At 38.1% G+C, this 20,899-nt stretch overlaps 1 protein-coding gene across 5 annotated transcripts in view; it reads left to right on the top strand.

The window, feature by feature from the left end:
* Nucleotides 1-20,899, top strand: part of RBM33 (RNA binding motif protein 33) — a 95,063-nt gene that overhangs the window by 7,591 nt on the left and 66,573 nt on the right. For 4 of the 5 annotated variants that reach the window (XM_042816461.1, XM_042816463.1, XM_042816464.1 and 1 more), the window contains exons 2-7: nt 482-560; nt 6,703-6,785; nt 8,680-8,756; nt 11,313-11,613; nt 12,735-12,845; nt 18,916-19,087. In XM_042816461.1, coding sequence (XP_042672395.1) covers nt 482-560; nt 6,703-6,785; nt 8,680-8,756; nt 11,313-11,613; nt 12,735-12,845; nt 18,916-19,087 — 823 coding nt within the window. The remainder of the gene's footprint in view (nt 1-481; nt 561-6,702; nt 6,786-8,679; nt 8,757-11,312; nt 11,614-12,734; nt 12,846-18,915; nt 19,088-20,899) is intronic. The other variant, XM_042816462.1, reaches the window with a different exon arrangement.

Here is a 20,899-nt window from a genome sequence, read left to right as displayed (position 1 = left end):
TAAGGGCAGAAATGCAGAAAACCACTTGATCGTTGACATTGTACTTAGACAAAGACTTGAGCACAGATTGTGCTGGAGGATGACTGGATATCTGTATGCTTAGTAACAATGTAAGCTACTTCCAGTTCTTGTGTAGTTTGTTTTCTTTTAAACTCTGGCTGAGACAACTGAAGGGTTTTTATGCCTGACTTCCTTCACTTCCTTCGACTTCTTGGGGTTGCTGGTGCCTTCCTGTGTTGTGCTGATGCTTGCTGCCGTTTTCAGAGTACCTTTCCAGGACCCCGGTGTGGATGGATGGGTGTGATGCGCACAAGGCAAGCAAAGAACTGTTGGACATCATTTCCTTGACCTCCAGTGTGCTTGAGCTTCATGGATTCCTGGGAAGCTTCTGTCTCTGAAGTGGTTGCTTTAGAAACAACCTTGAATTTCAATAAGAATTATTTCACGTAGTTGCCTTTTGTTTTGTTTTGTATTTAAACAGATGATGACTTTGATCAGTTTGATAAGCCTGGTGCAGAAAGATCTTGGAGAAGAAGAGCTGGAGATGATGAGTGGGACAGGTGAGTAGAATATTTTTATGTTCAGCTTCTGTATGTTAAATGACATTGCTGTGTTTTCTGATTCTCACATTTTGTATTCTAACATTTGCAGTAGTGCACACTTAGATACTAATGAAGATGTTGGTTGTTATGCATGTGTCAGCAGATGTTAGACTGTGCCAAATGTATACTTGCCTTGAGGAATATAGAGAGCACTATGAAGAGATGCTATTTAAAATTAGATAAGTATAAAGCGTTTGTGGTGTGTAATTAAATTTACAATTACTGTCCTGGTTTTCCTCTACATCTTTAGTAGGGTCTTAATAATTGGCTTAAACAGATTTTTTGCTAGTACTTGAATTTGGGGATTTTTAAAATAGATGTTTAAATTCTTCAAAATCCTTTGGTAATGGAGCGTACATATGACCTTCTATTGAAAAATATATGACAACTATGGGGATTTAGAAATATGCATGAACTTGGTTATTTTTGGAGTGTGTGTGTGTGTGTGTGTGTGTTCTGAAAAACCTATGTCTAACTGCTGATTTGACTTATCTGTTCTTTATGGCAGAGAACTTTTCACTTCTTGTGAAGTTGATTTTTTTGTTATTCCTGTTTGGCAGCTGAGAGAATTGTTCAGACTGTGCCAGTTGTCACCAGGTTTCACTGTGAAAAACGGGAAAAAAATGAAATAAGTCTTATCTAATAATCACTCTTGTGATTGTAGTAAACAAACTTTACTGTAAGTAGTTTTCCACTGAGCTGAGCTCTGGGAGTGAACCAGCTACTCTGCATTTATTGTCATTCCTAAGGGATTAGTTAGTTTCCTCTTCCGTGCTTTCCTGCTAGGCTGAGTGAGCAGTTCTTATTGCTCTAGGACATAAGTAAGAATGAATAAGGAACTCAGACAATATCTTGAGTGTACAGTGTTCTGCTGTGAAGGATATTGCTGCTCTGTCATGCCAGCACAGCTGTGGGTTGGATGGTGAACTGCATCAAGGAACTAATCTGCTTTGAGAATGCAATTAAAATAACTCGTTGGAGGCAACTCGCTGTACTGTGCTGCCTCCCAACCCCAGAAATGTGATGTCGTGTTTGAGGTAGCGTGAGACACCTCAGAATTACTGAAACCAATGTCATGGACAAATGTTGGTAGTAGAATATCTTTTGTTTCTTTTTTCCTTTTGCTGCTGACTTCATGGTAGACTTTTTGATGTTGATTGGCCCCATTTGTTTTGTAGCTCTCCTACCTTGGCTTAGAATGGCTAAAGCATAGAACCGCTCAGGTTGGAAAAGACCTTAAAGATCACAGAGTCCGATCACGACCTAACCACACTACTCTAACTCTTAACAACCCTCTACTAAATCATGTCCTGAGCTACTGTTACTGTGAAAAGTGGTTTGGAAGAGTCAGACAGTTACTCCACTGGAAGAAGTAGTGCATTGCTGCGGGTAAACCCCTGGTAGCAAAGCTATTTTCATAGGACTTGAGAAAGGTTATGGAGTATTTTCACTAAGCTGACATTTTGAAACACAGAGTTTTAGACAAATGCTTTGTCTTTTAAATTTGCTTTCATTTTTTTCTTGATTTATTATTAGAAGTTGTATTTTATTTATTCTTTAGTAGAATTGTAAGGGAAGTGATTTCAGGTTCAGTACTGGTGATTCATAGAATCATTATGGTTGGAAATGACCTCTAAGATCATCTAGTCCAGCCATCCATTTACCACCAACGTTGCCCACTAAATCATGTTCTGTGGTACCACATCTCCACACTTCTTGAAAACTTCCAGGGACAGTGGCTCAAACATCTCCCTGGACAGCCTGTTCCAGAACCTGACCACTCTTTAGGAGAAGAAATTTCTCCTAATATCCAACCAGAACATCCCCTGGCACAACTTGAGACCATTTCCTCTTGTTCTATCGCTGTGACACAGGAGGAGAGGCAGACCCTCACCTTACCACAACCTCCTTTCTTGTAGTTGTAGAGGGCAGTAAGGTCCCCCCCTAGCTTCTTCTTCTCTGGACTGTTCTCCAGAGTGAGCGATCCCAGTTCTCTCAGCTTTTCCTTGTAGGACTTGTGCTCCAGTCCCCTTACAGCTTTGTTGCCCTTCCCTGGATACGCTTCAGGGCCTAGATGCCTTTCTTGTAGTGAGGAGCCCAACTGAACACAGTACTCAAGATGTGGCCTTGTCAGAGCTGAGCACAGAGGGTCGGTCACCTTCTACCCCTGCTGGCTGCATTATTTCTGATACAAACAAGGATGGCATTGGCCTTCTTGGCCTCCTGGGCACACTGCTGGCTGATGTTCAGTTGGATGTTGACTAGTACTCCCAGATCCTTTTCCTCTGCACAGCTTTCCTGCCTTCTACCAAAGCCTGCAGTGATGCATGAGGTTGTTGTGGCCAAAGTGAAGGGCCCAGCACTTGGTCATGTTGAAGATCATCTCATTGGCCTCAGCCTGGCTATCCAGCCTAAGTCCCTCTGAGGGGCCTTTCTATCCCCAGGCAGGTCAGCACTTTCTCTCAACTTGGTGTCATCTTCAAACTTGCTGAAGGTGCCCTCAGTCCCAGTGTCCAGGTCATCTGTATAGATACCAAACAGGACAGACCCCAATACTGACTCCTGGGGATCACCACTCGTGACCAGTAACCAGCTGGATTTAACTCCATTCACCACTAACCTCTGTGCCCAGCCCTCCAACTGGTTCCTTACCCAGCAAAGTATGTATCTGTCTAAGCCATGGGCTGCCACCTTCCCTGGGAGAAATCTATGGGAGACAAAAAGCCAAAAGCTTTGCTGACATATATAGAGTATGTCAGCAGCCTTTCCCTCATCCACCAGGCTGATCACCCAGTCATCTTGCTGATCATTTGAGAGAATACTTCCTACAAATTTATCTAATGGAGCATTATTTCATTTGCAAATGTTAGAATTATTAATATTTTAATACTACTTTTTCATAGATTGCAGTGCTCTTTTGTGGAAGTGTTGACTTCTGTGTTTGTCTGGGCGACTGTGAATACCTTGCTCCTGAGTGTGTTATTGCCTAAGTAATTGCTTGAAACTTTGTAACTGCTGGCCCTGTTCTGTATAGGACATGGTTTACTGAAAATGATAAATGAACATGGGATTTCTTTGATTCCTCGTGCTTCGTTTTGCAACTTTTCCTTACTTTTCTGGGAGGAGGGCGAGGGGCTGATGCGTCGTCCATCCGCACATGCACTGCATTGCTTCTTAAGAGTCCCATCCCCCCGACATGTAAACCAGTTTGAATTCCCAGCTCTTTCTGTTCTCAAACAGTGGAGGGTGATTACTGAGAATCAGAAGGGTTTTATTATTTTGGAATACAAATATCACATTGTTCTTAGAGAATTTTTCCCATTACTTTTCTCTGGTTTTATTTTAACATTCTTTCCCAAAACATTTGTCCTTGCTACTGCTCATGTTTAATGGGGCATGCTCATGAAATCAGAGGCCAGAAAGGCCCATATAATCTGATGAGTTTATCACGGGCTGTTAACTTATACGTTTATCTCTACAAGTAGCTGCAAACTTGAGTTTGGGAGAAATGTACCGTTCTGGTGCTGTTCAGTGAGACGACAAAAGTGAGTTGATAGTTGATTTTTGTGGAAATTTATTTCTTCTGACTCTCCTCTGGGACAGTTTCTCTGTACTGGCAAAAAATGTCTTCCATTTTGTTGTGTTTCTTTTTTGAGGGTATTTTCTCTTGCTGATTTGGTGAGCTGAATTTATTCAGTGGGGGGAACAATGAACATTGAAGTCAAAGAAGGGCAGGTAATGAGTCTGTCTCTTCTGAGAGCAGCAAACTATTTGATTACTGTAGCCCTACTTTCCTAGAACTGCAGCATTAGGAAGACGTTTGTCTTGGTGATAGTGAGGATCAGTTTCCTTTGGAACTGTCACGGGTGTGTACTTTTATTCCAGCTTAATTTGTTTTGTATGGCTTTGGTATCAGCTTGCAGCCATTTGGTTTTCTCTATTTTTCCCTGCTGACCTAAAATCTTGCAGTAGTGGTTTTGTTAGTTGCTTTAAGAAGTGAGATCTGGTAATTCTGGTTCCTCTTCGTTCTGACCTGTAACTTCAGATTTAGCTATTTAAAAGAAGCTTGAGCTATGTATGCTTTATTGTGTAGGCTTTCCACTATTTCTTTGCTTATTCAAATAGTAACCAACTTTGCTCATTTAGAAGAAGAAAAAAACAGCGTAAACATAGAAAAACACAATGAACTATGACAACTTCCCAGTTGTTATGAGCTTCATTTACGTGCTAGTGCAATTTTTTTGATTGTCATGTTATATTTAGAGTATGTTTGCAATTACTTCTATTGATCAAATCTTTCTTAAAAAGGGAAGTAATCACATCAAAAGTTTTTTAGTAATATGTTGAATAGCCCTAAATATATTTAGACAATAAAGTCAATCTTTCATTGTTTTACAGTTCTGATCCGAACTTCTTACTGGCTTGGCTTGCTTTTGTCTTTGAATGTTTGTGCAACGCATGCTTGCTGTCTCTTGCAATTTGTTTGGTGCTATTTATTAAAAGCTGTCAGTGGTGGACTGTACTGCTGGGAAGTGTTTTCAAATCTTGGTGCATTTGTCAGGTTACTGGCAGCTGATTCTGTGCTGAAGAGATTAGACTTGTTTCCCTACCTTGAGTTTGGCTTTAAATTGTTCTGGAAACAATTCTGTTACAGAAAGTTTTCTGTCTCTGAAATGAAGGGCTTAAATTCTAGCTCTTCTACTCACTGAATGCGTGGTATGTCTTAGGGCCTAATTTGTGCTTAATATTGCTCACAGTGATCACAGAACAGTTGCTATTGATGTTCAGTCATTCCTGGAACTGTTTGAGATCGGTAACTACGGGCAAATACTGTGTGCAGATGATAACATCCTATTTAGTGCTGATATAGAAAATAATCACTTTTCTCAGAAGATTGTTTTTTATGTTTTCAGGCGCTACCTGTACACGAGCTAGGTCTTAACAAGGGATATCTGTCAACTCTAGCAATGCTTTATGCCTTGGGATTGCCTTTAAGTCTTCCTCTGGAACTCTAAAGAACTCTTACGCATTTACTCCAGTATGACTTTGCTTTCTAGTTGCTTTGAAAGAGTGGCAAATACATTCTTTTTTTGTGGGCAGAAATACTATGAAAACTATCTTTGCTTTTGATTCTGCTCATAAGGACTGTTCTCACTTTGGGGTATTTAATTTGTATGTAATTTGATTGATTGTGGGTTGTTTTTTTTTTTTTTTAAGTGGGTGTAGGTTAAAATGGATTCTAATTCTTGAGTTACAGTTCATACATCAAATCACTGTCATCTCATTTTAGTATTAGCCTGTGCTTGTTCTAATATTGGTATTTGGCAGTAAGAAGTATTTTGTATTGAAGGGTGGGTCTCCTGGGGCTAGACAACCTTTTCACTGAGGAGAGAACAACTTGTTCTAAATCACAGGAGTGTAGTTCCTTATTGTTGCATCCTCTTTATGGCAGAGATTTTTACATGATGGAAGAAGTTTTGTGAGCCAAAACCTTGTATTTTTGTTTCCTGAATTCTTAGTCATTCTCAAAGTGGTGGTGAGCCACAGTCCTAATTTCTGTAGTCCCACGGATGTCTGTTTGACTTGTCTTTATTTCCTCCTCCTGAACCTTGGAGCTTTCACAAAATCTATAGGCCTTAATGCCTCCCAGGTTAGCTGGTTTCCAAGTGCTTTCTTCTTCAAATGCAGCTTGGATGGTGTAGCCTGGAGGCTGAGTGCTGCCTGCAGCATGGCATAGTTTCACCTGTAGCTTCTGTGGGGAAGTGGGAAGGAGCAATTTGGACAGTATGCCCAAGAGGCCTTAAAAAGAAGGACCTGGAAGCAGGGATCTGGCTAATCATGTCATAAAGCAATATGCTTTGCCTAGGTCTTTGTACTTTGTCATGATAGGATGGATTTGGAAAGGGATAAAGAGAAATGAAGTGTTGGCACAACAGCAGTGTTACTTTAATGTGTCTGGTTTGCGGTTACTTTTAAAATCTTTTTTTTCAACTTGCTACATGTTTCGATGAAAGGAAAGCTTTGTGTGGAATCAGTAAAAATTCTCAAGTTACTTTCCTAAGCCGTGTACCCGAAATAATGTGTCTTTCTGTTTTCTGAGGTTCAACTTTGAAAAATGTCTTAATATTTTCCAGTGAACTTGAAGATGATTTGCTTGGAGAGGATTTGCTTGCTGGCAAAAAGGTAAGAGATGTACATTAAGCGAGTTGTTATGCGTATTGAAATGTGAACTTCATTCATCTCGTTCACTGTAGTTATTTGATGTGGCTTTTTATGTATCAAACATCCCCAAAGACAGCCATGTTGCTCAAGTATCTGAGATCTGCTGTTTTAGCAGAGCAATCTGTGCCTGTGTCTTTTAGTGAAATGCCTCCAAGTATGATGATTTTTAATTATTTTTTTAAGTTTTTTTTCTGAAATAGTATTTGTTCTTGAAACATACAGTTCAAAAAAGAGTTGATTCTCTAAATTGATTTATCTGAAGTTCAAACTGACTTAATTAAAAAAAAAAAAAGCTTCCTGAAGCATTCCTGAGAATTCATTTAAACTGTCAGTTTCCTGTCTATGTAAAGCTATTTAAAGAATACCAGTAATGTTGTGCTGCTCATTCCCAGCAGTGTTTTACTGAGGTCTGTGTGAGGTGCTCTGATTCATCCTGGGTAACGAGAAAAGTAAAACAACAAAAGAACGTAAAAAGTCAATAGTATCTGTAGGTAGTGCTACTATTTTGTGGAGCAGGTAGGCAGAGGATTTCCCCTTCTACAGGGAAGGCAAGGAGCAGCTAATGCTGGAGAACATAATTGAGTTTACAAAATTGAACTGTATAACAGAACTGATACCTGAAGGAGGAGATAGGATTTAATGCTTGGGAAATCAAAACTGGCTAGTTGCCCCTTGCTTCTCTTTATCTGCTAAATGAGTTAATTTATGAAATAGTTTTTAAAGTTATGTTTGAAGATGACTAGGCTTAAGTCACCCAGATCGGTAGAAGTTGAGTTTTAATTGATGTGTTTTCCACACTCTAAATATTAAAAGCTAGCTTTGTGAAATTGCTCTGTCAGTAATTTGTTAAGATAGGAAATCCTGTTGTCTGATAGACCGGCTATCCAAAATGTTAAATGTTATCCAAATGTTAACTATATGTATATATGTACAGTGGTTAAAATGTGAGTTGATAAAGCTGCTCACTTACTGAAATTAATCTGTGTGAGTATTACCAGTATTGTATTTCTCCAGTGTTTGATGAGACTTGTGCCCTCCTTAGTTGTGTTTGCAGTTTTCTATCTTAGTGCTCAGCAGTTTGTGTGGGTATGGACTTGAGTGGTGGAGTAGTGCTAGGCTTCTTGGGGAGTTTTCCCTGAGCTGTTCAATCTAAACTTGCTTCTACTTAATCCTATCTCACTACTTTCAGTACTATCCTTGTGTAACCTTTCTGCCCCCATTACTGCAGAGCGATGGGAATAATGTGGCTAAGCAAAGCCGTGGTTCTCTCCTTCTGGTGTGTAATTATTTAGAACAAAATAGTTAAAAAATATGTGTATGAAGAAAGTGAAATTATGATTGGCAAATAAGGAGCTTAGAAAAGTCACAGTATTTTATAAATTTTTACTTCACTTGAAAGCAAATTATGTTGTGTCAATGTTCTTAATATCATTACATCATGTCCTCCGGCCTCCTAAATATTTCTGCCCTTTAGAAAGAGGTGTAACTTGGTGTTTTTCTTGAGTTGCCTGATACATCAGGGTCACGAGGCAGTAAATAGGAGCACTGTTGTTAACATTTCTCTTATCCTGGTCTTTCAAATGAGTTGTCATATTCAGCTACGCATGGGAATACCTCAGTGAAAGTCTAGATAGCTGGGCAAATCTGAGTAAGGCTGTGAAATGTTTATTTACAGATTTGTTGTTTTTTGTAGTATTGTTTTTTCTTGAATTAGGTAATTTCATTGGAGGTATGGTCTCAGTCTGAAATATGTTCCTCATTAAAAAATAATGCCAATGTTCAGAAGTTTGAGTAGTTTCTATAGTTAAACTCTGTGTACTTTTTCTGTTAATGATTGACTTTTTCTGAAATCCAGAATCAATCAGACTTGTCAGATGAAGAGCTGAATGATGACCTCCTGCAGAGTGACAATGAAGAGGAACAAGAATTTCGGTATCTCTTTTCTAAAGCCTGTGTTCTGGATAACTGTGAAGTTGCATGCACAACCAATATATGCAAAGTGTTAATGGCTACCACTGATGATAGCTAATAATGAAACTAAAGCTAAACTGCAATTGTTGTATATTTGAAACATACTTTTGCTTCTTAGTTACTTAATGGTGTATTATATAGTGTGTTCAGTAGCATTATTAGCAAATGAGTAAAATGATGTTTAGCTTATTTGAATAAAATTAACTTAATCGAAATCTATTCCAAAAAAAAATAGTAATAACTTGAAGAAATGACATCTCCTGTGCTGTTTAGGACTGTCTGTGAGTCTTGCAGAACTTGTGTTCTATGCCTTGTTTCTGCTGCAGTAGACTTTCTCCTCCTGACAAGTCCTTTCACTGCCATTCTGCTTTTAAAAATGTATCTTATCCCTGAATATCTTGAGGAGTGGAGCTCCAAAGTTTATAAAGCTTGAACCATGGCTTAAATATATGTATAGAGTACACAGCAGGAAATTTGTGTGAGGTTTTTAGGGTTAAGCAAGGATGTAGTTGTTTGGGAGCTTGAGGAGTCTGCCCTGTGAATGCTGTATGTTGATACAGATCTTAAATTAGCACTTAAATTAGGTGCATTACAAATCCAAACGGCAGTCTTAATAGTGTTGTGAAAATTTTGGTTCAGATAGGCTTGCTCAATTATCTTTATCCCCAAAAGAGGCAGAGGAGTGTCTTTCCCTTTCTTTATTTGAGTAAAGGGAGAGACTGTGGGGCCAACCCTGCCACAGAGTCTTTCAAAGTTTTGGAGGTGCTGAGTCTTTTCTATCCTTACCTCTCTCCTCCTTTCTCCCCTTGTATGTGATCCTGCTGTGTATCATAGCATTGCATGTGCAATTAACTCTTAACTTTATGCAGTCCAAGGTGAATTAGTTAATATTATTTAGTCTATTAAGCCTGTACAGTAAGTCCAAAGTTCCTGAGTTCGAGCTCTCAGTCGATTGCATTTGCTTCTCCTGGTTTCCTCGGATTCTTCTTCCTGATAAACCTCATTTGGGGAAAGTTTACAAAATAAGTACAGCTATCAAGCAGAAAGTAATTTGCAAAACTTTGCACAACCTGTTTACAAGGACGACTTGTAAGCAAGCCTCAATAGTTCTGAGCTGGATTGAAAGGTATTGGAAGATGCTTGTAATGCAGTATGACTGTTGTTTTTAATGACCTCTTCCTTCGGGTGCTGCTGTTCTTGATGTGTCATGCTGTGCAGGTGTATGTTCTGAATGGTTATGTTGGTGTTGCTCTGCAACCTCCTTCCTGTCTTTGGTCTGGATTAGGACATGGGGATGCCTCCCTTTGTTGGCTTGATGATGGTGAGGTAAAATAGCTCTGACCATTCATCTCTGCACTGACTGCTCTTCCTCCTTGCAGGAGTGGTCTGTTCCCTTCAGCATGGGAAATTCTTGCTGTTTCTGCTCCGTATTTCCTCCTTGTGAGCTATGGGCAGCAGGGATAGCTATGTGACTGTATTAGTGCTGAGAAAGTACCTGAAGTGTAGTAGTGGAAGCAGGTTTCTGTAGAAAATTCTTGCGTTTTTAGCAGCTTTATTGCCAGGATATGAAAGCTTTGGTCCACTCCTCTCCCTTTGTTTCCACTGAAACTCATCTGCCTCTATAGTTGAGAGGATAATGATAATCCTGCATAATGTCTTGGTTATTGTGTTAAATCTTCTCCATCTGATAGATGCAAATTGCTCAAAGCTGCCTTGGTTTTTGTGCCTTCAAACTTACGAAAATGGTTGATAATAGGAATGTAATTTAAAAAGCAACAACAAAAAGCAATCTTTTTTTCCTTGTACCCAGAACCTCTCTAATCAAAGAGCTTTTTGTCCCTGCTTTTATAACTGGTCTGTGTTAATGAGTCATTCTTTTCTGTGTTGATGACACTAGCTGTGTCAAACAGTAAATTCTGAGTTTTGCTTTTCTTCCAGATAATCTTCTTGATGTTTTATTTTGCTTCTATTCCTTGTCTATACCAGTGCTGTTACTAATTTAGAATCTTAGGCATTTAGAAGACATGCATATGTATTTGTAATTTTGACAATATGTATTATATTAGAATAGTGAATCTGTCAAAACAAACAAACAAACAAACAAATTCAGTGTAATTAAGAATGAACAGCATTAATGCATACAATTGAAAAATAATTTACAGGTTTGAGAGATTGGGAAAGCAGATGCAGTTATGGTAACTTTGTGAATTTTCTGTTAGTCTTGGAATTAAAATTAAATCCAGCCTGCTTTGGTTACTGAGCAGGACTTTTGCCAGTTTGACCTGTTAAACCATCTGGCTGGTTTGATTCCCCTGGTCAAATAGCCTGCAGCTAGTGATAAGCTGCAGTACAGTATGCATTGTGAGAGCATGGCATAGAGTCAAATAGTGTGTGAGGTACAATTTTATTCATAGACTCACAAAATATGTATTTGTTGGCTTTATTTTGCTCAGCCTTTGTATGCACACTTGAGGGTTTTATACTTCAGCCTTTTAATCTTTTTCCCTTCCGCTGCAGTTCTCAAGGTGTCACGGTTAGCCTCAATGCTACGTCTGGCATGTTTACATCATACGAACTCTCTGAGAACATCAACGATCCATCAGTCGAACATGGGTCTGGGTACAGCCAAGGAGAAGATGAAATTGGTTACGACAAATCTGAAGCACCTGAAGTGTATGCTTCAGAGTATTCTGAGGAAGGACATTACGAAGGCAACGATCCTGAACTGACAGAAGACCAAATAGAGTATGGGGAAGAGCCTGGAGAAGATGATGAAGTGCTAGACCTTGAAATCAATGAACCCCTGGATGAATTTCCAGTGAGTTTCTTTCTATTGTATCTTCGAAGATAACATTGCTTTACGTGCATAGGGTTTCAGACTGATTTGAAAACTGTTTACCTCCCTGGGGAGGAGGGGAAATTAGACCTATTATCACTGTCTGCCAGTTTCTTTATCTAGGCTGTGACAAAGTTTGTGTTGACAGCTTGTTTGGCGGTAGGTAATGCTCCTTTGTCATGCTGGAAGGCAGTTGAGAATCATGACCTTGAGGATTGTATCCTTAAAGAAGAAAACAGCTTTGTGTGGTGGAGATACACTGCCAATTGTTAGAAGTACTTAATGCAAAAGCTTTTATCCAAGCTTTAGGCAAGATCTGATAAAGTCTTTCGAAGGTGAAAAGATTATTGACCTGCTAAAGACATCTTTAAGGTGCTAATATCCCAAAGTGATTGATGTCCTGCTTGTTCATCCTTTTTGTAACTGAGAACTGTCTAAACCTGAATAAAGAGATTGGAGGTTAGTTCAGAAAATGTCACCTGCGTAATTTGGTATGTTTTAAACAGTACATTAGAGAACAAGTGCTGGCTTTAATTGCTAGATAAATGATATAATCTTAATTAACACTGTGTGTGATCAGTGAGATGTCTTAAAACGTCATCAGACTTCATCAGAGGACATTTTTGTTCTCTTTTATTGATCAGAAGTATACGGAGTTATTGAGAATTGTACAGAATGTAACTCATTCATTTGTAAATGATCTCTGTTTTCTAAGAATGTTTGTTTTTGTTGGACTCAAATCTGGTGTTAATGTGTGTGTGCTGTGGGTACCTATTTCTTCTGGAAAGAAATTACTGCAATTCTTTCTTCATCAAAGGATGTAGAAGTACAGAAGCAGATGGCAGCTTTATGAGATGACATTATTGGAAACAATGAAAACATTTTGGTTATATGTATTTTTTAATAATATTGAAATTATGATCTAGTTAAAAGCCTGATAATTATGCCTCCTATGATCTATCACTTATAGTTGAGAATTCTGATAGATACAATTACCATCCAGTTCTGAAAATGATAACAATGCATCCAGAGCCTGCTTTTTGATGGATTTGTTTCTGTAAAGTTGGCCTGTGTCTTCACAGTTTCTTGCACTGTTGTTTTAGGATGAAGATTACATGCAGTCATACAATCAGCAAGCAATGGAAGAACAAGGAGAGTATACAGCTGATGAGGAGCTGGAAGAATCACAGACAATGACAAATGAATCTGAAGAGGTATGTCGTGAATTTAATGGAAAACCGAATTGAGTTGTTTCAAAATTAGAATTGGCAGTATTGCTGGGTAAGAACTAATGCAGTTCTGCCAGTGTTGAATTATTGGTGCCATTACTCTTTTTATATAAAGATGAGCTGTGATAGCATCTAACGTAATAGCACTGCTGGGTACATGGAGTGCTCTCTGCACCTTGGGCTGATAATTGTAGGAGAGTTCAAAGTGTTTGTGTTTAATCTTAGGTTCAGCATTAGAAATTTTAGAAATCCTTTGGAGTAGGAGAACAATGACAGTGCAATGTGGTTAGGCTGTTTAAAATCTCTGGTAGCAGTGGTGCATCACTTTTCAGATAGGTGATTTCCTGCTGTTAAGAGTGATGGTGGAGCTTCCTGGTATCACGTTTTGAGGATGAGTGAGAACATAATATGAATATTATGACAAAGATGAAGTCTTTGTGTTGAAAGAAGTTGTATTGGGACAGAAATTTCTGTGAAGTTCACTTTAGCTCTTTGGTTAGGAAGGGAGGGGTAAGTGCCTGGGAGGAAGCATGTGCCAAAAACTGTTCAAGTATATCTTACAGCCTGAAACAATGATATCATACTTGTTACTAATTTGCCTTCCACACTAGATGCTTGCTGCAGAGGGATTTTTTTTTCCTTTCTCCACCAGGAATCTGGTTTCATATTACTTTTATCCAGTTCTTAATTAAATAGGATTGAGTGTGATACCTGCTGAGAAGCGTAGTCAGAGTGTGTGCCCTCTGTGGAGACTGAACTCATCAGAAAATTAATTCCTCAAAGACACAGGAGCATTCTTCTCTGAGGTGCTAGCAAATGGGTGTGCTGTGGTACTCTCCAGTTGCATGAAACTTAAAATAGCATTCTTTGGTATAGGAGCAGAGATATTGAAAGACAGCCTGTAGTGTTTACCCTTCTGTGCCAGTGTGACATCCTCAACCACATATAATTTAAATATCATTTATTTCGTTCTTATTAAACTTATCCTTAAAAAAAAAGCAAACAAACAACTAGTACAACACTTGAAGAACTACTTTTTCTCCATTCACTGGATAAACAGTTCTCTTGTGTTCTAAAAGCAGTCTGCACTTGTGCTATCTGCATCCAGCGGCTCTGTGAGATGGTGAGAGCACTGCGTGTTGTATAAAATCAAGTACTGATTTCTCTGTCAAACTTACTGCTTAGAGAAAGCACAGCTTTGTATTTAGAATATAGGGAATATTTATTACAGAACTCTTGATTAGTTGAAATTTTTCTAGTTCAGAATTCAGTTGTTTTCATTCAAAAGGCAACATGAATGCATTTTTAATTGACTTTTTAATAGAAGTTGTTCAACATGGAATGCAAATGTTTTGTCTGCTTCTTTATGCACTTGATCTATATTCTGACTTGATTTGCATGCTTTGCAGATTGCTACAGCTTTATTTCCAAGATAGTACTATCTTTTTATTTCTTTTCCATTCCAGGTGTGTTTTATTTACTTTTGTATGTAGGCTACCAATTGGATTCTCCCAAAGAGTATACCACAAGGAGAGAGAGCCAGAGTATGCACTTCTGTGTATGATACAGATGCATGTCTTTAACTACAAACATTTTTATTATTTGGATGTTATGTAATGTACAGCCCTCACTAAATCTAATAACATTCACAGCTTGCAAACGAGTAATCGTTGGCATCTCTCCTGTGGAAGATAGAGCGCAAGACTGGAGCCGTATTAAATAAAGTACAATTAAATAGTGTTATTTTTGAAAATTGGCATCTCATTAATGAAAAGAGCTTGATAGAAGTGTTTTGCAGTGCTATATCTTAAGCAATTTCCACATTTAAAAAAAAAAACAAAACCTTGACCAAAAAAAGCTCCCAGATAAATAAACACCGTACTGTATTGCATGAATAATTTGTAAGTCAAGAGAAAATCTCACTGGCTGAAGGACTGCAACTCAATGGGGGAGGCTGATAAAAACAGAATTGAGGGACGTGTTGGAGTGGCACTCGAGTGGAAAGGAGTGCCAGGCTAGGACTGCTTTGAGGCATACTTTCTCACGTGATATTTAATTTGAATTGGTGCCTAGAACTCGGATTTTGAAATGTGGCAACACTCTGCGGAGTTTCCTTGGAAAGTACGGAAAATGTTTTTGCCTTCACTAGATAGAAAGGAAGGCTTGCCGCCTAGGTGTTTCAGCAGCAAATAAATGTAGTAAAACTGTCAGTTACATGAGTTACTGTGTTCCAAATATTTTCAGAAGAATGATATCCCTAATTATTTCTAGAAAATATTCATTAAAAATGAATTAGAATTCATAATTCCATTGTCACTTTAATATTGGAACCAATCTCCTGTGAAGTCAGTGATGGAGGTTTCTCATTGCATATTTTTAAGCCATGTCTTGAGTTATGCTTGTAAAAAAATTAGACTTAGATGGTAAATATTTCAAAAAGAAATGCTGCATACTTGTTTTCTTTCTATAAAATAGAGACATAAAAGGGGAAAAAAAAAAAAGCCAACGTTTGTATTTGTTGGGAGAGCGTTCATTCTATGCTTAGCTAGATCTCTGGTGTTACGCTTTCGCTCAAGTTTCATGATACTGCTTATCAGCCTGGAGGAAAATGATAAAAAGCTGCAAATCAGAACAGTCAGATTGTAAATATTTTTCAAAAAATACTTAGAAATTCTGGGGTTTGTTTTATAGTCCCATTTTCCATCTGTAGGTGTCCTTGGAATTGATGTAATGCCCTCTTAACTCCTCTGTTATTTCTTGATCCCTTAGGATTGAGCAGTTGCTGCTTAGTGTTAGCAGATAAGCAGGGGCTACCAGAGGGCAGCAAAGTAATAAAAGATTCTTTTCTTATCTAATTTTTCTTGTGGAAGAAATATGACTTAGCCTTTACAGTACTTACTTGGTTTGTGCCTCTTGCCACTTGCCCGTCCCATCTTTAGGATCCTGAACAAAGATCAGCACTGAGCATGCTGACTAGTGCTTTGTGCTGCTTTCTTGGGCTTTTTATGCCTGTTATCAGTTTTGCAGCTGCCTGGCAAGCTGTTGGTGCTCTGTAGCAGGTTGTAACCCAGCATGGGGAGTTCTGGGCAGTGACTGGGATTTGAGGCGTGGTTATCTGATGAGGATGGTAGGGGAAAGGTCATTATTACTTTTCCTAATAATGAAAAATCAGCAAAGCTCTAGGGGAACTTTGCACAAAGTGTCATAATGGGCAATGTTAAGCTTCTTTTGAGGAGAGTTGCTAAGAAGCCCTGGCTGGCCAGTCAGGTGATGTGGAGTGGCTGTTCCAGGGCTGTTCGTGTGTGTAGAGGGATTCACCATTAGCTGGTATTAATTGGAGTCCTTTAAGTACTGTTACCTATTAATTCAGTGCTTGCACTTGATTTCTTTCCTGAAAAGTAGCATCTTTTTATATACTGTAATACCAGGAAAACAATTCATCCTATCTAGCAGATAATAGAAAAGGGTATCTTGTGTGCTACAGCTCTTAAACAAGTTGTGTTGTTGTGGGCTAGGGTGTTAAACAAATTGTGGGCTAGGATGTGTTTTCCTATACAGCTCAGATAACCTTTCCTAGTACTGTATGTAGAGAACATATGGTTGACTGTCTGACACATTCACGTCTCCATCGCAGCTAAATAATCCCTCAATAATAGGTATAATCAGACTTGGACATCAGTCAGCATTCTCAAGCCTTGCCTTTCCTCAGTGCCTGCTTTTTTATTAGCTCTTTTCAATATATTTTTTTCTTTTGATAGGTAACACTTGTGTGGCTGTTATTTGTTAATAGGTTGTGTGAGCATTATACTGATGAAAAATGTGAATTAGACCCAAAAGACCACAAGGTTGATATCAAGTGAGTGAGAATAATAGAGTAATGCAGGTCTAGAGAAGTTGGAGAAATGGCCATGTTAACCATTCTGGGCCTGATTCTTCAGTCCAAACTATGTGCAGAGCTCTGGATGAGCTTTGTGCTCATACGTGAAATTATATGACTGAAACTTGACTTCAATGAAAAAAAAAAAAAAGTGGAATCCCAACACAGCTTTTAAGAGGCATGAGCAGCAAGAATAGATGTGCCTGGGTTTTTATGTTCTGAAGTAGAGCAAGAGGCTCAGCATAATAAGAGCTTGTCCCACAAAGGAACCATCCCATGACTTCATGATCCTGAAGGAAAACGAGCATTGGAACAGTGAAATTATGGTTTTTAAGGTATTTTGAAGTGTAGGTTTGGTGGAGGTATTGTGCTGTGCCTTTCCTTCTTGGAAGTCCCTCTTTTGGAAGAATCACAGAATCACCAAGGTTGGAAAAGACCTTCAAGATCATCCAGTCCAACCACGACCTAACCATACCCTAATCAGAAAACTTCTAGCTTTCCTGTTTCTGTTCCTTGTTAACATTTTTTCCTTGTTAACGTGCCTCCTTTCTTCCAATGGTTTCAACTGCTTTTCCTGTGAGGTGTTCTGATTTCATGTAGATATGTTAATCATGCCAGTTGTTCTCAGTTTGGATTTTTGAGGCTTGCATTTCTTTCAATCTTGAAGGACTTCCTTTGCCTGCCATCCTGTCTGTTGTTTATAATTTTATTACTTGATATGATAAGCCTGTGTGTAAAATAAATATCTCTAAAAATATATGGCTTAGAGATTTTTGTAAACTTAGGCTGTTTGGTTAGCTTTACCTTGAAGAATTTCTACAAAGTCAGGAAGTACAATGCTTGAATATGTGCTTAGATTGGGTAAGCAACAATCTGAAATGAGATGGGATCAGTAACTCAATAAAGCCCAATAACTGAACACACGAGACCAAAGCTGGTGAAGCTTTGAGCTTAAGGTCTTACATTGTACAATCCTGTATAAGTTGAAGATGTTTTGCCAGGTCCTATCTTTTCTTGTGATTTTTTTTTTTTTTTTTTTAATATAAAAGTGGGCTCCTGGGTGATGAAATAGGCAATCTTTTGCACTATTCTGCTATTAATTCCTTTTTTGATGTTTGACTTAGTATCTGTCTGCCTGACTGACACCTTTTGCCTTTTTCATATAAATTACTGCACCAATCTGGTTAATTAGAAGATTAAACCGTTTTTTGCATGTTATATTTCACTCACTTTTGAACTGTCTAAGCAACGTAGAAGTTGTGATGTATTTAGTGACTTCACAAAGAATTAAATTGCATGTGCAGCCTCTAAGAAATGAGCAAGTAGGCTTCTACAAAAAATGGCCAACTATAGTAACCAAATAATTTATGGAAAATCATATTACATTAGAAGATTTTTAATTTTCAATTCCAGAAATTAAATATAACTTGTGTAACATTCTAAGCATTAATTTTATCTTGCCAGTGCAGGAAATGACGTTTATTTACATATTTTAATTTGAAAGTGAGAAATCCATTTTCAATTGGGACATTTTCATCTAAATAAATGTTCTCTGTTACAGAGAGAATTGGCAAGTAAATGAGGACCAGGGAGCAGCATTCCAATATACAAATTTAGTATATTCAAATGTTATGCAGTCATTTAATCCATTCTCTTCCACAATGAATTACATATCAGAAATATTCAAAGAGTAGAAAAAAATAAAGACAACTACAATTATACATACCTAAAGGAGTGAAGCTGAGAAATGTGAGGCTATCTGCATTTTTTTCTTCTACAATGCAGTTCTTGTAGTTGTTAAGAAATTTAAAATAAAAAGTAAAAAAGGAGTGTTTGGGTTACTTGAATTTGGTTGTATCCCAGGATTGCCTCTTAGTCAATTCGGAGATGGAATAAGTGTGTTCAAAAGCAGTTAGCAACCTGGTGATGGTTTTTATTGGAGATTCCGTATCTCTTATGGCATTGCAGCACAGTAGGTTTTATTGGTAGATATTACCATATAATTGATTATACGTTGTGTTTCTGAGTTTTTTAATTGCTAAGTTCTTAACATTCATTGAGTTTTTTGTAATATATAGTGGCAACCAATCTTTTAAAGGAAGCTTTTTCTTCTGAATCTCACTGATATCAAGAAAGTAGATTTTCAGTTTGCATTATCGTCTGTATTTTGTGATTCAGGCGGCTATTGAATCTCTGGAACTTCAAGAAGAAACAAAAGAGGAATCTGATGAAGAGGAAGATGATGATGAAGAGTCTGGAAGATTACGTTTCAAAACTGAACGGAAAGAAGGAACAATAATTAGACTCTCAGATGTGACAAGAGAAAGGAGAAACATTCCAGAAACTTTGGGTGAGATTCTGTGGCAATGGACCATTTTGAAGAGCTGTAATAAAAGAAACTTAAGAGGCTTTGTAGAACTTTTGACAACTGCTTTGGTGAAAGATAGGATGGCCTTCTTTTAACTTAGACTGGCCTCTATCCAGGTTGTCTGCAGTCATTTTCAGTGTGTGCTGTGTCCGTCTCCTTGGTGGTAACGTTTAAGCTTACAGCATTTTGAACGCGAGCACAGTGTCTTTTCCTTGACATTTCTGTGGTGTCTTCAAAAGCCTTGCTGTTGTCAAGTGGCGGCTGCCTGATCTTTGTTTTACTGCTTATTGTCATGGAATACATTTTAAGGAATTCCTTGAGGACGATTTTCACTTTATAGCACTTGCACGCACTAAGCACGCACTTTCATATCTATGGTTTCAGTCTGTACATATAACAAAGAGACTAGCCAGTGAGAAGACAACCTGTACTAGAGCTTGAATATTAGAAGAATAGTGCTTAGAATTAGACTTGCTTCTGTGGGTGATTTAGGATGTGGCTCTGACTTAAAAGGAGAAGATGATGCAAATGCAGGTGAATTTGTAAACAGCTTGTTTAACCTGCTTTTTTGGACAAAATACAATCTTGCTGTTATGAAATGGCTCCTATTCGTACTAGTTTTGTGTCTTAATTTGTTGATAAAGGACCAAATAACTGATCACATAGTATAAAGTTGTTCTCAGGAAATGCTTTTTCCTTGCTTGTGAGATTATAAGGCAACTCTGTAAATATGGCTGGTTTAAAAATGAAACTTTGTTGTAGAGCCTCGTTTCCTTATTTTAACATCTGAACATAGTTGAGAAAACACTTACAGAGAAATTAACATTTCAGTTGAAGTTACAAACGTAATTTCCATCCTGTCACATTTTGGTGACCTTTTGTGACAGCTTGTCTCTATTGGAGGAGTGCATTCTTTCTTGCTGATTAAAGATGTCATTTGAAACCATTTTATTACTAGGGATATTGAAATTAATCTTGACACTTAGAGACACTAGAAAAATAATTGCTGATTCACTGCATTAACTGCATGCATGTGAGAGACTGTACAGTCAAGATCAGAGTAAGTGTGTGCAGGGCAAGCCGTGCAAAAATAGAGTGTCTCATAAATGTAGCTGGGATCTCTCCTAAATATTTTCTTATCCATGGTAAAGTAAGTAATTGTTTTAAAGCATTTGAACAGAGAGATTGTAGAATGGCTAGGCCATTGATTTCTAAAAATGCTGAATCTTTTGAATTATCTTTGGTGAGGCATATATAGCATTTAGTGCATGTGATGAACTCTTCACTGAGTTGGAACTGCCATTTTGCATCGAATCTGCTTACCCAAGAGAATAGGAAGGAAAAAAAAAAGCTTTAATATCACCAAACTAAAACATTAAAAAACAAAAAGAAGAATTAGACTCTCTCACAAACTGGTAACAATTGTTGTTATTGTTTGAGGAACTACTTTCTTCTGCGTTCTGATTAGTTTGTGTTCACTGTGCTAACTTACGGTTGAGATTTCGGGCAAGGAAAGAGGCTTGAAATGAGAGCTCTGTTTTTGCCAGTTTTTTTCTGCCTGCTTTTACTGCCTCTGACAGCAACAGTGGATAAGGTGATTGCTTTAGATGCATCTCATGCTTTTGATTGCATTGTATAAGAGGATAGTGATCTAAATTTTCCTCAGTAATCCATAATGTGTATGCTTACTGTAAAAAAGACTTCAGGGACTGGGATTCCTTGCCCCTTGTCTAGGCATGGTATGAGATTTTTGCGGAAGAAACCTTTTTGTCTTGGGCTCTGCTGATCTCCTGA

Source organism: Centrocercus urophasianus, unplaced genomic scaffold (genome assembly GCF_019232065.1).
Source record: "Centrocercus urophasianus isolate 14NV4802_14NV808 unplaced genomic scaffold, USGS_Curo_1.0 seq_16, whole genome shotgun sequence".
Taxonomy (NCBI): Eukaryota; Metazoa; Chordata; class Aves; order Galliformes; family Phasianidae; genus Centrocercus; species Centrocercus urophasianus.
This window is presented reverse-complemented; position numbering and strand designations above follow the sequence as displayed.